Source organism: Capricornis sumatraensis, chromosome 23 (assembly GCF_032405125.1).
Source record: "Capricornis sumatraensis isolate serow.1 chromosome 23, serow.2, whole genome shotgun sequence".
Taxonomy (NCBI): Eukaryota; Metazoa; Chordata; class Mammalia; order Artiodactyla; family Bovidae; genus Capricornis; species Capricornis sumatraensis.
This window is the reverse complement of record NC_091091.1, coordinates 40,968,470-40,986,226: the sequence shown is the minus strand read 5'-3', so window position 1 is coordinate 40,986,226 and position 17,757 is coordinate 40,968,470. Positions and strand designations below refer to the sequence as shown.

At 45.8% G+C, this 17,757-nt stretch overlaps 1 protein-coding gene across 1 annotated transcript in view; it reads right to left on the bottom strand.

Moving 5' to 3' along the window:
- Positions 1–6,656: 6,656 nt before the first annotated feature.
- The window catches only part of WDR11 (WD repeat domain 11), a 54,892-nt gene continuing 43,791 nt past the window's right edge, over positions 6,657–17,757 (bottom strand). Inside the window, exons 20-29 of the mRNA XM_068961337.1 lie at positions 16,311–16,419; positions 14,816–14,878; positions 13,607–13,672; positions 12,672–12,849; positions 11,953–12,048; positions 11,179–11,344; positions 10,354–10,451; positions 9,761–9,906; positions 8,937–9,016; positions 6,657–7,569 (exon numbers count right to left, since the gene is read on the bottom strand). Coding sequence (XP_068817438.1) covers positions 7,415–7,569; positions 8,937–9,016; positions 9,761–9,906; positions 10,354–10,451; positions 11,179–11,344; positions 11,953–12,048; positions 12,672–12,849; positions 13,607–13,672; positions 14,816–14,878; positions 16,311–16,419 — 1,157 coding nt within the window. The 3' untranslated portion in view covers positions 6,657–7,414. The remainder of the gene's footprint in view (positions 7,570–8,936; positions 9,017–9,760; positions 9,907–10,353; positions 10,452–11,178; positions 11,345–11,952; positions 12,049–12,671; positions 12,850–13,606; positions 13,673–14,815; positions 14,879–16,310; positions 16,420–17,757) is intronic.

Sequence of the window (17,757 nt, the reverse complement as noted above, 5' to 3'; positions counted from 1 at the left end):
CCCCAGAGGAGAGGTTCTCTGCTGGCTCTCACCAGGACAGCCCAACCCTCTGCTTCTCTTCCAGCTCCCCCAGCCCACTTCTTCATGTATCCTTTCACTCAGCATTTATCCATCAAGGGCTTTCTGTGTGCTCAACCCTCTGCTGGGATCTGAGGGTTCAGGAAAGCACAAGACAGACCTAGCCCTGCCCTCGAGGAGCCTACAGTCTCATGAGGAAGCCAGGGGTTCTGGAAAAAGGCAAGCAGGATCAGGGCTAATGGAGTATGGGACCCTGCTTGTAAGAGAGCAGAGTGGCCCAGCTGAGCTTGAGGTGACATCTGAGCAGAGGTCTTGGGGAGGGAAGAGTGAGCCCTGTGAGCAGCAGGGGACGAGAGATCCGGGCAAAGGGCACAGCGAGTGCAAAGGTGCTGAAGTGGAAGGGATTACATTCAAGGGTTGGGCTGTCCCGGTGAGAGCCGGCAGGGAGCTGTCCTCTGGGGGGCCTACATTCAAGGTCAGAGGTGAGTGGGCAGGGCTAGGCAACACATCTGCTGCCACTGCTTGGTCACTCAGCTATGTCCTGACTTGTCTGTGACCCTACGGGCTATGCCTCGCCGGGCTCCTCTGTCCATGGGACTCTCCAGGCAAGAATACTGGAGTGGGCTGCTGTGCCCTCTTCCAGGGCATCTTCCTGACCCAGGGATCGAGCGTGCGTCTCTTGTGTCTCCTACATTGGCAGGCGGATTCTTGGCCTCTGCACCACCTGGGAAGCCCTTAGATAAGGCAGGGCCTCCCTTGCAGTGGCAGGGGCCATGGGAGGGATGTGGCCGGGGCGGCACTGACGAGACTCTTGTGCCTCAAGCATCACTCTGGCTGCTCTCGGGGTTTCCCAGGTGGCAGCAGTGGTAAAGAACCTTCCTGCCACTGCAGGAGACACAAGAGGCCCAGGCTCAATCCCTGGGTCGGGAAGATCCCCTGGAGGAGGGCATGGCAACCCACTCCAGTATTTTTGCCTGGAGAACCCCATGGACAGAGGAGCCTGGCAGGCTACAGTCCATAGGGTCACAAAGGGTTGGACACAACTGAAGTGACTTAGCACGCACGCATACACGCTCTATGACTAGACCTCCGGACTAACATGGAAGCAGAGAGCTGGCTAAACTGCTGTTCTCTCTACCAGTTCTGAATTCCCCTCTCAGGGGCAATAGGCTGGCCCCGCCACAGTGGTCAGACAGACCCGCGGCCTCACAGGCCAGCAGGCCAGGAGCTTCTGCTCTTTCTTCACCCCTCTGTCAGAGAAGCAGATGTCAGCTGCCACCTGAACAGCTGGTGGGAGCTGCTGCCCAGCTCTCTGGTGAGCCGGCCCCCAGCTGGGCCCTCATGGGCGTCCAAGCAGCTGGTCCACACATTCCTCCCACCCAGCCCTGGGGGAGGTCCCACATTCCTGAAAAATGGAACCATTTGCTCGGTTGTAAGCCTGCTGTCCTGACCACATCTTTCCTTGTGCTTTTTTATCTGCCTGGAGGCCCTGGGCTTACCCTTGCTAATCTTTCAAGGCCATGCTGACAACCCCCCTCCCCGGGACCCCCCAGTGAGTTACCTACTCCCTGTCCTTTCTGAACCCCAGTGTAGCTGCTGTGGGCCTCCCCGGCTCTGGTGTCCACTGTTTGCTGTGTGTCCTTTCAAGGCCCCTCCCAGTGGATTCTGTTCTGTCCTTCTCTGGTTGGGGGTGTCCTTCCCTCTTGGGCCTGGGGTTGCTCTTCACCTCCCCACTCCATCCCAGCCTCCTCCAGTTTGAGGGAAGTGCCCCTGTCCCCTGACCAGGTGTGCTGAGTCGCTGGCAGAAGGTGGTGGCTCAGTCGGTACTTGGAATTTGGTGGTTCCCATAGGTAGGGATGCGGTGGGAGATGGGGAGGCATCAAAGGGCTGGGGTGCAGGAAGGGGAGGTGAGTCTCAGGCAGGAGCAGGCTTGCTGAGTGTCCAGGAGACAGTCAGAGAGGAACCGCTGGAAGTGGACAGAGCAGGTCTCTGGAGATGCCTCACGGAGAGAAGGAGGTCCGCCCTGGCTCCAGACCAAGTCCTTTCTGCTCAATACAAGTTTTCCATGATGCCAGTGGGTGACGTTAGGGATACCCAGAGTCACTTCCCTTCTTCCTTTTCTCTCTCCCTTCCTCCCTGTTCCATTCTGATCTCTGCTCCTGGTCTGCGTCACACAAGCAACGACTCTCAGTCCAACGACTCTCAGTCCTGAGTGCAAGCTGACAGTCTCATCCGTCTTCTCACGAACAGTGACGTGGGCAGACCACACATGTCCCTGAAGAACTTATAAAGACCTGAGCAGCCTCTAGACTAGTGAGCCCTCACATCTGTCACCTGTCATCTCTGCTCAACCATCTTGGGAGGCAGGCAGTATCATCCCCCTCTTACAAACGAGGCTCAGGTGACAGCTTGTCCAAGGTCAGTCAGTTAGATGGCAGGGACACGCCATCCCCAGGCCACGCTTTCCTCTTTTTTCCACACTGTGGGCACTGGTGTTCAGAAGCACGGCTAAGCAAGTTTGCAGAGGCAAAAAGCAAAACTCAGAGCTTGACTGACAGTTACTTTGCTGGCCAGAGCGTGGCTCCAGTTGGCCCTCTGCAATGTGCCATGGCATTTCCAAGAACACAAATAGATCAGATTCTCAACATCCTGAATTAACTATCATTTACACTTTTGCTAGAATACTATCCTCCAGGACAGCTGTCAAGCTGCTTCATAGGACACAGTCTATTTTCCTTGGCCTATTCTTGCCAAACATTAGCACCTTTAGCAAGGGCCTATTGGTCAATTACATTCCCAGCTGATGTGAGCTCTAGACCACGGGGCAGTGAACTTAATCTGTAGAACTATATTTTGTCCTTGGACAGCTGGTTCTTTAAGAAAATAACCTGAGTGACTTCCCTCCAAATCAGGACACCCGGCTTCGATTTCTGGGTCAGAAAGATCCTCTGGAGAAGGAAATGGCAACCCACTCCAGTATCCTTGTCTGGAGAATCCCATGACAGAGGAACCTGGAGGGCTACAGTCCATGGGGTCACAGAGAGTTGGACATGATTAACTAACACCTTCACTTTCACCCTGCCTGAAGCACTAAGGCTCTAGATGGTAGAAGGTCAAATATTGGAATAAAGTGAGCTCTTACTATAGCAGAACATATTAGAAGGTGCCTGGAGTAAAACAGATTTATTTTAAAATGCTGATAATGAAACTGCTCCTGGATTTAAAATTTTCTATCACCTGTTGATGTCAGCTATCATCACCTACCGTCTGTTTGCTCAGAACTGTCAAAAATAAGACTAGGTCAGCCAGGGTGATGCATGTTCTATGCAGTTTCCCAGACCCACTGCCATGGGAATTGGGGTCCATGAGTCAGATGAAAGTGAAAGTCACTCAGTCGTGTCTGGCTCTTTGCAACTCCAAGGACTACACAGTTAACGGAATTCTCCAGGCCAGAATACTGGAGTGGATATCCTTTCCCTTCTCCAGGGGATTTTCCCAACCCAGGGACTGAACCCAGGTCTCCCGCATTGCAGGTGGACTCTTTACCAGCTGAACCACAAGGGAAGCCCAAGAATACTGGATAGTATTCTATCCAGTATTCTGGCTAATAGGGGTAACCAGATAGGCTAATACTGGGTAGCCTATCCTTTCTCAGGGGGATCTTCCCGACCCAGGAATCAAACCAGGATCTCCTGCATTATAGGCAGATTCTTAACCAACCGAGCTATCAGGGAGGCCCTGGGATGATGCTAATAACACCCTTCTGAAAAGAGTGAAGTTATAGTGCGTCAGGGCCTCCCTGGTGTCTATAAAGAATCTGCCTGCAGTGCGGGAGACCTGGGTTCAATCCCTGGGTTGGGAAGATCCCCTGGAGAAGGGCATAGCTACCCACTCCAGTATTCTTGCCTGGAGAGTTCTGTGGACAGAGGGTACAGTCAGTGAGATCGCAAAGAGCTGGACACGACCGAGTGACTAACACTTTCACACCTAGTCAGAGGAGGACCACTGATCTGCACCCACAGGGACAACTGGGTGCCGCTGAAGTTTCATCTCAAGTTGGCATTATGGACCTAGAGTAGCAGTGGGTGAACTTTTTCCTATAAAAGGCCAGACAGTGAAATATTTTAGGCTTCTTAGGACATACAGTCTCTGTCCCAAGCACTCAAATCTGTCCAAGGAAAGCAGCCACCGGCAAGGAACAAATGGGCGTGGGTGTTCCAGTAAAACTTTTATTACGAGTCAGGCAAGGAGTGGGGTCAGCTCTGCAGGTTGCAGTTTGCAGTCCTTCACCTTGAGGGTCTTGATGAGAGGTCTCTTCCTATGCAGCCCCCCACCGTCTGCTTACACCAGCCCACCCTACTTCAGTTTCAAAAAGGCCATAAACACAAGGGAAAACTGGTCCAAGCTACATTTTTAAGGCAGTGACGGGAGAATATCCTTTTATCTCATCTTAAATTCTTAACTATTTGTTCAGTCCTTCTGAAGCTGTACATCACAGGGTTTTTAACAGCCTTCTTGCCTAATTGCACTTGGCTTTGCTAAAAATAAACCCAAATCACCTATGGAACCTAGAATATCATTCTTTCTCTTGTACTTGAACAGGTACTTTCACCTTGACTAAGTCGTAATTCTCAGTGTCCCGGAAAAAAAAAATAAGAAGGGTCAGTTGTGTTAGTTGGCCTTTTTAGGTAAAAGAGCCAAATACTGAAGCAAGATGCCTACAGAGACTCATCTGAAAGCCACAGTCACAGAAAATCTCAGTGGGAGAGAGGTGGGACTTTCACGGTGTTATTTTGTGTGGGTCTTAATGTGGCTGATGGAGCAAACACATGCAACCTTTAAGGACAGGAAAGACAGCGGGGTAATATGCTCATCCAAGTGCCCACTGGACCTGCCCATCTAATTGGATTCCAGCAGTTCTCAGGAGAACTGCATTCCTAAAGCCTAGCTCCTTAGCTTTTCTTCTTAAAAACACCAGCACATTCAAGTATTGATAGAGCTAATTTAAAGGAGAAGGCAATGGCACCCCACTCCAGTACTCTTGCCTGGAAAATCCCATGGACGGAGGAGCCTGGTAGGCTGCAGTCCATGGGGTCGCTAGGAGTTGGACATGTCTGGGTGACTTCACTTTCACTTTTCACTTTCATGCGCTGGAGAAGGAAATGGCAACCCACTCCAGTGTTCTTGCCTGGAGAATCCCGGGGAGGGAGGAGTCTGGTGGGCTGCCGTCTCTGGGGTTGCACAGAGTTGGACACGACTGAAGTGACTTAGCAGCAGCAGCAGAGCCAATTTAAAATGCCTTTACATTTTAATTGAGGGACTTCTTTCATTCACAAAATGAGAATGAGTCAGTCAAATCAATTGTAAGCAAGATCCCAAAGAAATAAAGCCCTACTGGCTCAGAGAATATTTTCACTTGTCTGTCATTTATTTTTACCCTGCAGAATTCTTTTATTCTAGTACAATTGCCAGTGTGTACTTGAATACGTTACTTCAATTGCAAAGTGCTGCTGAGGAGAATGAAATATTCTTGGTGATCACAAGCTCAGGAATCACAGACACCTAAGACTGTCCTCATGCAAGATGGAATCTCCAGGCAATCAAGAGCCAAGAGAGGCACCGTTCTATGGAGGTGAGGGCTACTCTGTAGAGAACTTCTGATCCGGTGCACATGGGAGGGACATGAGGCTGGTATTGACACTGCTCCACTATTGGTTTTGGGAGAACAAAATGTCCTGCTCCCACTTTCAAAGTGATGGAAAAACCTAAAGCAAGAGTGCGGCGAGGCCCAGGGCTGGTCACCATCTGCGAAACAATCAGCAACAGAACAGAGAAAGGTAACAGTGAGCGACTCTCTGGTGAGCTGCTCTGCCTGGTCCTGTCCGCACTCCCACAATCCAGCAAAGGATCACCGCCTATCTGTTGGCCTCCAGTCTCGAGCACACTGAGCTTTCAAGCGCCCTCTGCTGGAATTTCTACTTCTTTCTCTTTGCTTACTAAGGCCAGCATTCTTTCCTCCCTTAGCTAGTTGATGGTTGAATTAATAAAGTCCATCCTGACAATCATTTTACTACTAAACAATATAAAGATAGATGGGTTTGCCTGTGGCCTTTAAAAATTTGGTGGAACCTACCCAGGCAAAGGGCGGGCAAGAAGGTGACCAGTTACAGGACCAGTGAACGGATTCTGGGTTTCTTCTAGGACATTTAGCAAAAGCACTGGGCTGGGAACAAGCATTCCTGGGACAGGCCCTTCCTCTCCATGGACCTCAGTTCCTTGTTCGAGGGGGGTTGATATCTAAGGGCAGGGACTACGACTCTATCTAAAAACACCTCCCAGTGGGTGTTAGTACAGATGTCACCCTGGATGTCCAGGGTAAAGACAGGAAGGCCATTTCCTCTCCTCTCAGAGCCACAAGCTGAGCCCTGCCCATCCAGGAACCCTGGCGGCAGGTGTTCCACCCTGCTCTGTGCCGCGGCCCCGAGTTCCTGCAGCCCGATTCCGGATTCAACAAAGCAGCGCTGGAGGGTGGGCAGCTGGACCAACTCCTGAGGCGCCAGCACAGCACCCAGTGTGGTGCACAGCAGCTCAGAGGACACAAGGCCTGGCTGGGATTAATTCCCTTTTTATTTATCATTTCTGTAAGTTACGCACATTTAAAGTTTTAGCAATAATTTACAAGTCACATCTCATATAGTTCAGTCATTGGAAGAACACCAAGACAGAAAATTATTAGAGCGCTGAGCCTTCAAAGAGGAGGTTACTGTAACACATCACAGCAGGAGCTAAAATCTCAAATATCCAAGACTCCACAGACAAAACCTAAAGCTTCGAATTTCTCTAAGAGCCTATGCACTTGAAATTACAAAATTCAGCAACTGCCTAAACCAAGAAATGAACAGCTCTGTTTCCAAGGTAAGAAAACAAGGAATGCTGTGGTAAGTCACCTTGACTGTTTCAATGTTTCTGCTCTGTTTATACCTGGAATGACTGTATATACACACAGGCACAGCACATATTTCGGATAGCTCTCACAAACTGCTTTTACTACAGATTTAAATCTAGTCCATGAGAAAAGCAATTCAATTGCTTGGATCTTAAGTTTTAAAAAAATGAAAAGTATTTCTAGGGACTCTTAAAGCTGTCTCCAAAGTATAAAATGTTATACTTTAAATATCTGAAGTGTGCCTGTCTTCCTGTGAGATGGATGCAGGTCCTGGCTTCTTACAGCATAAACGCTCATATAGGGTTGTGCATACATGGTGAAACAGCCCACGAGGGCCCTGGAGAGGACGGCACCCTCGTGGGTCTGGGCTGTGACTGTCCACAGCCAGACCAACACCCTGGTTGCTGCTCTTGAGGCCGGGTGCCCTGGGGCGCGGAGACTGGCCCCTCTTCAGTCAGTCAGTTCTTGCTTGGGGGATTCTAGTTCGTTCAATAAATCTCTGCCAGCTGCTCCAGCCTTTGAAGCAAAAAGAACTGCTCCCTGTTTAAAACCGAGGTTCTTTAAACTTCGGGCATAATCTGCATATATAGCAGAGATGAGCTTCTGTAAACTGCAGTTAAGGAAGAGAAAGGCAGAGAGGGCTCCAGCAGGTTCCCACAGGCCAGAAACAAGGTCCAGCTCTGGAGAGTGTCCAGGGGAGGGCAGCGCAGGACAAGCACTCGGGGCTCTTCCCAGGGAGGGCAGCTGCTGGGGTTGTGGGGCGGGAGCAGGGAGGTGAGGTTTCAATCTGCAATGTCCCTGCACTGGCACCAGCTGAGCCCAAACCCCGACCTCCTACAAGACCCAACTAACATCCCCTCAGATGCTCCAAGGTCTAAATGCACTTAAGGAGTGAGAGGGAAGGATGACAGAAGAGAAATACATGTGCAAACCCTTGGGCTATTTGCAAATCTGAGAGGCTGGTGTTTAAGGGGCAGATCCAACCTCACTGAGTGGCTCAGACGGTAAAGAATCCGCCTGCCATGAGAAAGACTTGGGTTCGACCCCTGGGTTGGGAAGATCCCCTGGAGGAGGCCATAGCAACCCACTCCAGTATCTTGCCTGGAGAATTCCATGGACAGAGGAGCCTGGCGGGCTACAGTCCATGGGGTTGCAAAGAGTCAGACACGACCGAGTGACTTTCACTTTGGGGATGTTAGACAGCCCTGTTTCCCTGTGTTCTGATATCCAAAACAGAGCCACTGAATCAGAGCCAGCTTCACCAGTGCCGAGGTACATGACACTGAGTTCAATTTTCTGTTAAAAAATATATACAGAAAAATTAAAAAACATGACATGTAGATATGAGGCCACAATGTAACAATTCAAGAAAAAGTGCAATGAGAACAACAAAGCCTCTGCAAACACAAGGACCTGAGAGGAGGATTCTCAAGCTCCTTCTTTTCCAAGGAAAACATGGGACTCAAGTGACGCGTGGCGGAGCTGAAACGCTCCTGGGCACACGGGGCCACCGTGACCTGCCTCCGTGACACGTCTCTCTGAAGCGCCGCTGCGTCTTGTTCCACGTTAGCCCGTCCCTGTGGGTGACAGCCAGCCTTTCTGGTTAGTCTCTGCTGGTATGCATTTATTCCAGCAGAGCCTCCTACAGCTTTCCTATACCAGTTCCTCTACTTCCTCTGTAAGTTCGAAGAAAACATTACAAAATCTGGGCTCCCTCCACTTCACAGCCCTTCCTGGCTCTCCATTTCTCTCACAGCTGATGCCAGTGGGGCAACAACCTTCTTTCTGATTTGTCCCCCCCCATCCCCCCCACCTCCCCCCGTTTCTCCCTTTTTCCTGGCTCTGGGCAGTCAGAACACGGACCTTTCTCCACACAATAGTTTCCTCCCATGCAGCACAGCCAATGGGGATGCTTAAAACCCACTCACGGCATCTGGTTCCCCCTCAGCAAACACGTCCCAGTAAAGGATATCTGTGTCCTCGCTGACTTCGATGGCTCCGTACTTGAGACAAGCTTCCACAAACAAGGCCGCTCTGTCGAAGTACCTCATGCTGCTCAACAGAACACAAAGCACGTCAGGAGCTGTGACTTTCATCATCTGGAGGTAGGACCATCCCAGGGAGTGTTTCTATACAAGGACGTGTACACACTCTCCACAGAAGCCCGGGGGCTGTGTGAGGCACACCAGCGCTGTTCTCTGCCCCAGCTTAGAGGAAGGGGGAATTCTCATGCCCCAACCCTTTGCTCTTTTCTATTAACTCTTATAAAAATTTTGTTAAATCACTGAAATAGAGACAGGACAAAAATCCACATACCCAGGTCCAGATTTCACAAGTAACTTTCTGTCATATCTGCCTCAACCTAGTTCCCTTAGTTTTAAATAAATAAAATGTCCTGTGGTAAGTGATAAGCATTAATTACCCTTCAAGGTTCTCAGAGGGGACACCTCCAACTTGCCACACTTTCTTCCCCCTTCCTACTGCTTTTCTGCCTTTGTCTCAGTTGTTCTACTCAAAGCTAAATTGACCTCAATTCTTTTTAAATATTCTTTTTAAACAGGTAACCATTAGGTTTGACTAGCATATTGGCAGAGAAGTAGCAAAGTTCCTAGACCAAAAGAAGAATGAATAAGCATGGACTGTTCCACTCCCTTCAGGTTTTTTTCTAAAAACTAAACCTGAAGTATATGCTTCTCCCTTCACTCCCAACATCAAGGACTACCAGCCTCCTGGCAGAGCCTCCGGAGCAGTGGTAAATCCTGGGTGGTTCTGACCAGCCACTGACAGTGGGCGTACCTGTGAAGCGTCTCGGCCACGCTGGAAAAGCAGCCCAGGGAAAGGAGAACCAGGAGGGCCTTGGACTTCTGGTTCACTTGAGGGGAGCAAAGGTGGTCGACCCACCGTTTCAAAACATCAGCGCACTCTTCAGAATTTAAGCGGACCTGAGGAAGATGCCCACGTTAAAAAGGACACCCTGCACTACACAGAAGGAAAAAAGAATTCAGTTGAAATGGGATCTATTACCATGAAACAGAGCTCATCTCTGCTTTGCAACACAGCCCCTGCTGCTGCAACACCGTGACCAGAGGTGACGGGGATCCACACCTCGGGATCAATGGGCCCGGGACCACCTCTGGGCTGTATGTAGTCTGGACTCACACCCCAGCAGGGACAGGAGGCAGCTGCTTTCACTTAATTGCTAACCAATGCAACCTCCACTTTACAGTAAGAAGAAATGTAATTTATAGGCAAAGAAGAAGATGAAAGTTGCTAAGAAAATATTTGTAAAGCCGCTTTGCAGCCCCCCAAAATACCTCCAAATCATGAGTCAAAAATTCAAAATTGAACTTTCTCGCCCGAGGTTCCAGGCGCCTACTAGAATCACCTACTTTGGCAAGCCACGCTGCCCGGTTCCACTCGCCGTAGGTCTGCAGGTAGCGGCAGGCGTCCGCAGCTTTGTCTATCAGGCAGAGCAGCTGGACGCCCTCTGGAAGATAAGACAGCAGCCCCGTGAGTGACGCTGGAGCTCTCTCTCTGGCGAGTCACTGAAGGGTAAAACCACCATTTGACTTCACCTGGTCTTGGACATTTTATACCTACTAGAAACATGACTGACTTAAATTTTAAAATGAAGTATTAAAATAGGGTTTTACAATGTTATCACTCAAGTAACCTGGGTTGGCAGTACAAATACAGTCCAGAAAACAAACAAGTCAAGACTATCTCACTCACTGGTTTTAACGTTTAGGGCGCCCACGTTTGTCCAATTTATGTCTATTATTTCAGCCATTATTAATAACACCCCTTTTACTCTTTAAAAATGCACTGGTCTAGATGACTAAATTATATGGTCATCTTATAATATGAGGGCTTCCCTGGTGGCTCAGAAAGTAAAGAATCTGCCTGCAATGCAAGAGACCCAGGTTCGATCCCTGGATCAGGAAGATCCCCTGGAGAAGGGAATGGTAACCCACTCCAGTATCCTTGCCTGGACAATTCCATGGACAGAGGAGCCTGGCAAGGTATAGTCCATGGGGTCACAAAGAATCGGACACAACTGAGTGACTAACATTTTCATAATATAAACTGCAAGCAATAATTTATTTTTCTCCAGGGTATATCAAAAAGAAATATTCCTAATAACCAAATAGTTTCCTAGGAATGGGTCTGATTTTTCAGAGTACTGACAAATATACCCCCAAAGCATGCCTCACCTGCCAGTTTTCCGTTGGCGATCATATTAGTTGCCACGAGCTTGATGGTGCTCTGGGAGGGGCCTGATGAGGTGACGGTGGTGACCAAACAGGCTTTCAGTGAATCACAGTAATAATGCTGGTTGTCTGCGCTGGTTTCCAAAAGCAACTGCACAGCTCTGTCTGTCTAATAAGGGAAACAGTTCTAGTTATGAGGCCATTTTCCTCCAACATAACCTTTCAAGATTCATAATTGGAACATTGAAGTTTTCAGTTTAAAGAAGATTTTCATTGTCAAAAATTATCCATAAACACATTGATTACATGTATACAAGCTGAACAAAAGTGCAACACTGCTTCTTTAGGACAAATGTAAAACCACAGGTACACCGGTTTACACAGGTACTTATTTAAGCTCTGTACTAGTCAGAGACAAAACCAAACCAAACCAAAACAAAACTAGGCAGGCCTCATGTGACATTCAGTTCATTTCAGGTCAGTCCCTCAGTCGTGTCCGACTCTTTGTGACCCCATGAATTGTAGCACGCTAGGCCTCCCTGTCCATCATGTGACATTATGGAAGCCAAAATTACAAGTTGGTTTACCATGTATTTTTGCTTTCTCAGAACGTCTGTTGGTCTTATTTTGAGGGAAGGCATATATTTACACCTATGCTTTCAGGGAAATGCTATAGTGTGTGTGCACAGTGATTGTATGTGATATAAATGATGCTGAAAAATACTAATCAACTAGCAACTCCCTGAAACATGAGAAGAGTTATAAAAACTGACATACTTGACCCAAGAGAAGCAGCTGGTCTGTACATTTCCTTGTATGATCATAAGTTGACCGTTTTACTTCCTGGAGATTAACCCTTTCCAACTGAAATTTCTAGAGCAGGAAAAAAAAAAACAAAACAAAACAGAGAAAACTGAGCCTGGATTTTAAAACTTTTGAATTATTTAACTATTAGTAAACATTACTTTGACTTCTGAGTCAGAGAAGAAGTCCAACAATTTAATAAGAATTTGAGAAGGAAAAAATGTTGAAATGTACTACAGTCTGTGCGTAAGTCTGCCTGTTTACAGAAACTGGCACTTTAGTAGAGCTGGAAGAAAAACCCCTATGTGTGATTCAGTACTCTACTGGAGGTTAAACAAATTATGAAACTACCTTTACATATATAGAACAGCAAATTCAAACCAAGTAAATTAAGTATTTGTTATTTACAGAAAATTAATAACATGAGAAAATTAAAACGAACCAAGTTAAAATTTTTTAAGACCCCCCTCCCAAAATTAAAAGGCTGTTAATAATAAAATTTTAATGTCTACTAAAAACTCAGTAAGCGTTTATGAGCTTTTCAAGTCCTGAAACAGGCCTTTTTTATGTGACTGTGCCAAGGGACTCATTTCTGTTATGTGGACCTTTACTTAGTACAAAGTTTCCCAACTTTAAGATACTTACAAAGAAAGACATAGCTTTAAAGGTTTTTAATATATGAAACATAATACCTGAAAATAGGCGTTTTCACAGAGGACGTCGTAACATATATCTAGCGGGTTGTTCACTCTGTCCCGAGGAACAGCTTCTTTAACCACTGGTGTGCTCGCGGCCTTTTCCTGGGACAGGCTGTGCAGATAGTGGGCGGCGACGGTCCAGAAGTGCAGCTCCGATTCATCACCGTAAAGCCTGGCCAGGGTGAGACCAGTCTCCACTGACCTCACGCAGCAGCGTGGGGCCTGGACGGGGGCTCCCGCAGGGCAGCCTGAAGTGCTGGGAGCATGGTGCTGGCCCATGAGAGACCAACGTGCCGGCTGGTGGAAGAGCTGAAGCTGGAAGAGTCTCCAGCCCTGTTGCTGGGTCTCAAACAGCACAGGGCCCTGACTGCCTGGGGCCCCTTCCGACCCAATCCTCCCTTTGTTCTATGTTAAGAGCCACACTGCGGTGCTGTAGCCTGCTAGTATTTACCTGGTTTGCCATCAGCACATCTTTCAATTTGCACCAGTTAAGGAAGAAGTTCCTCTGGGATCACTGACTAGATAAGGTGTGGAAATAATATGCTCTTTATTCTCTGGGGAGTGGAGGGAAATGTCTTTCTTATAAGGGATGGCTCTACTCTAAGTAAGAATATATAGGTTATTACTTCTAAATATAATCTAAATATAACTTATGGGTATACTTAGGATATGCCCCTTGTAGCTGACATTTTAAAACGCTATCTGTAGAATGGAGTCTTTTCAATAGAGAAGGCCTAGATCTCATGCCTTTTTCCTTTTCCTGTTTGTAATACTACTTGCAAAACGACCTGTAAGCCAACTATAAAGGATGAACTGATATATTTTCTAAAATTCCGAAGAGTTTGGTTTTAACTAACAACTCTTGATGAAAGGAGTGAGTTAGCCTGAAATTCCCTGTCTCTTACACAGAACACTTCAAATAGTGTTACCTTGAAACAAGCAGGCATCTCTGCAGGAGAGTAAACTCCGGATCAAGCAAGAGCTTCTTTATGTCACTGCAGGCAGGAATCCAGACAGAGGCAAGACAAAATTTTTGAATCCAACAATAAAGGAGATAAATCAATACACTCTTAAAATGGAAATTCTACCCAAAAGATGTGATAAGAACCTACAAAAGAAGTCACTTTGCCATGGCCCTGAAACTGCAAGAGCTTACAGGGTTTAGACGGTATCTAGGCTTGGAGAAGTGGAACCCATCAACTACCACAGCTTAAGGTTCTAATTCTGATTTACCTTCTTGAAGCAGCTCAACTCCCATTCTAAAAAATATGAACAGCTACCTAACTACAGGAATAAGAAGGTCATTGTTGATGAAATGATTTTACTAAATGATCATCAGGAACACTCTATACTTCAGAGAAGATGCACTCAGAACTTATTCTTCAAAGTACTGAAAAATTAAAATATATAAGGAAGAAAGGATAGTGTTTCATAAATTGATATTTCTACAATAGCCCATTATAGACTATTTATAAATCAGGAAGAAGGGGAGATAGTCTTTAAATCTATTCTTTTCCATTTAAACATAAATGCTAACCTTGGGACAGAGAAGAGAAAAAAGTAATTATTTTGAATTCGACATCAATATAATATTCCTTTAGCATTAATTTATTAAGTATTAAAATATATGTGATGGATTTTAGATTGCCAAGATATGTTTTCCCAAGAACTCCTTGTGGAGTCAAATTTTCCTTCTTCCTTTCCAGTGTTATTCACAGTACCTATCTGTAAATGTTCTTGACTCTAGGGAGCATATTAATTTCTTAGAATTGTGCACACACAGCACCTGACACAGAGAACCTATCTTAGCAGAGAGAAGCTGACACACAAGAATTGCCCTGTGCACATCCATCCTCTAACGTGAGGCTCTGCAGGGCATTTGTGCTGGAGGCAGGCTAGCTACAAGGCGGCTTACCCCACTGCTTCTCCGGCCCTGACATGAGACCACAGCAATCTGAAACTTATTTCCACAAAACAAAGACTCTAAAGGGAAACAAACCGAGGTAAAGGGAAGGGTCTCTCCGTGGGCCACTAATAATTTCCAAAACAAAGCTTATTTTAATTTTTAAAAGTCTAAATAATTATGTTTTTCTTTTTCATAGTCTTATTCTCTAATAAAACACAGTCAGAGTGCTTACTTAGACAATGAGTTCAACTGCTCTTGAAGGAGATTCTTTATTTCTTCATTTTCTGGATAATCACTGTACCAAGAAAAGATTTTTAATGAGTTAATTTTCTCTTTATTTACCACCATTTATTTCTTCACCAAGAAAAAAGTTGTGTTAATACAGAAATAACTTCTTTGTAGTCCTTGGTTAAAGCAACAGACCACTCAGGAACCAACCAATCATCTTTAATGTCTGCTTTTATCTCATTGAGGCAAAACTGAGAAATGAGCACGGAAAGTTTCTCTGGCTTTCAAGAAACCAGAAAATTTATTAGTGAGCTGTTACTAAGGAACTTAGCAACGACTACAGGACTCTGCTAGTTCTGCTCTGCAAACTTAACGTTCATTTCTCTGAGTAGATACTTCTTGGAGAAAGAACATCTCATCACATTTATTTTTTTAATTCTCCTAACCCAGGGCTTCACTGGTGGCTCAGTGGTAAAGAATCCGCTCGCCAATGCAGGAGATGTGGGTTTGATCCCTGGATCGGGAAGATCCACTGGAGAAGGAAATGGCAACCCACTTCAGTATGCTTGCCTAGAAAATTCCAGACAGAGGTCCCTGGGGGGCTATAGTCCATGGGGTCACAAAGAGTCAGACACGACTAAGTGACTGAGCACACACACAACCCATGCCTATCTGTGCATTCCACAGAGCAAAGGTCCCATAACACTTGTGGGAGTTGAACTAACAACCACCAATAATGGTTTCTGTGACTATTTTTTGCAAGGAGGCAGGCTATAAAACGACTAAGTGACTGAGCACACACACAACCCATGCCTATCTGTGCATTCCACAGAGCAAAGGTCCCATAACACTTGTGGGAGTTGAACTAACAACCACCAATAATGGTTTCTGTGACTATTTTTTGCAAGGAGGCAGGCTATAAAACATAAAACACTTCTGAAGTAGATTCCTTTATGCTGCTTTTAAAAAGATTTAATCTTGTCCCCTGACCCTGATGCTGGGAAAGCTTGAAGGCGGGAGGAGAAGGGGATGACAGAGGATGAGATGGTTGGATGGCATCACCAATTCAATGGACATGAGTTTGATTAAGCTCCGAGAGTTGGTGATGGACAGGGAGGCCTGGTGTGCTGCAATTCATGGGGTCACAAAGAGTCAGACATGGCTGGAGTGACTGAACTGAACTGAATCTTGTCCCCAAATTCCTCTTGGCCTCAACTGGCCCTCTTCACACTCAGTATGCCATGCCCAGGTTCAGACCATAAGAGGACCACAAAGCCACCTGAGAGACCCATGTGTACTCACAGCTGTGCCCAGGTCTCCAGAGTGGGAAAGACAAGAGGCAGATCAGTGGCTCTTTCAGGGTCTCTGCCATCACTGCTTTAACTCAGTGTTAGGGTTCCAATCCCTGTAAGCCCTGGAGACCAGCCACTAATTTTTATGGAGTGTCCGTCAATCTTAAATCAATTAAGAAAGGAAAACAACAATGCAAAAAAACTTACACATGAGAAATGTCCAAAGAATACTGTCCATTCCAAGGCTGATGTAATAAGAAAGCTTTCAAGGCGAGAGCAGCCCTGGGAACAAGGAGATATGGGCACCACACAGGCTCTAGACAAAAACACAGATTTTGCTTTTAACAAGTAGAATTGTATACAACTATAAAGTTTCCGCTGTAGACAGTTCACAGAGAAGTCAGCAGAGAACGATGTATAAGTCTGGTGGTGGCAACTCAGAGAGCATATTAGTGTAATCACTGCTTAAGACACAGGGGCTAAGTGTCAGGCAGAAAGTTAGACTGAAGAGTTTCTGACCCCACAGAGATAGTACTGAAAGTTCTTGGAAACAGCATCATATGAAATGTTATTAAACAAGTCTCATAGTTCTGGATTCCTTTTAGACACTGCTAAAAAGAATATTGTTTTATGCCATTTTATGCCCCTGATCTAGGCAGCAGGTAAGAAGGATTCTCCAACTTAAAAAGAGGGATTCCAATTTTCTACATTTGTCTGACTTTCCCTTTTACTGGGAGAAGAGGCAGTGTCAGAAAAATGTAAATAAGGGGCGGGGGTGGAGGAAGAAGACCAAGCTATCCTAAGAAAACAGATTTGAATCAACATATTATGATCTTCTCTACTTTTCATAAAGGAGAAATGAAGCAAATATACTAAATATTATATCAATGCATATGACCTCAAATGATTTTATTATCCTACATCAATAAGGTCCAAAATACTTTTCTAATTCCTCAGAATAGAAATATATTACATCAAACATATTTTTCCAAGCTCAAATCAGCACATATCTGGCAGCAAACACACAGAAGTCTTTATTCTAACTCCATGTTTACACTCTCACCAGTCTGTGTTCTTTAACATTTACTGAGTGCTGTTCTGAGTTTAAAGTTCAATTTGGGGGAATATATGCACAATTTCATTGACTTTCCCCATTATTATTTTGAAACTTGCCCTTTTTGGCTGAGGTTGCACCACTAGAGAGTCGATAGGATTTTTTTTTTTTTTTTTAGGAAAATTTTAAAAGAAAAACGTAATCTAAAATCTGGTTGAGAGTCACCTGTTCATTCATGGTATTAAACAGTCATGGTACTAAACATGGTAGCCCATTAAGCTAACAATGGGTTCTCATTAATTATATAAAAAGTTTAACTTAAAAACAAGTACCTTGGCTTTGGAGACTTTTAGACTCAAATTTTAAGATCAAGGTCAAAGAACAGCTTCTCAAACATCTAGATTATATTTGCATACTTCTTTACCTAGAACTAATAACTAAATTAAAATAAAAAATCATTCTTGAAATTCCCTTAATTTCCTCAATAACTTTACATTGTCCTTCCCTAGAGGGAGGTTCTGCTACTTCTTCAGAGCTGGCAGGGATCTTGAGGACAGATGTGGCGATGCAGTGCTCAACTGCAGCTCACCAGACAGCACT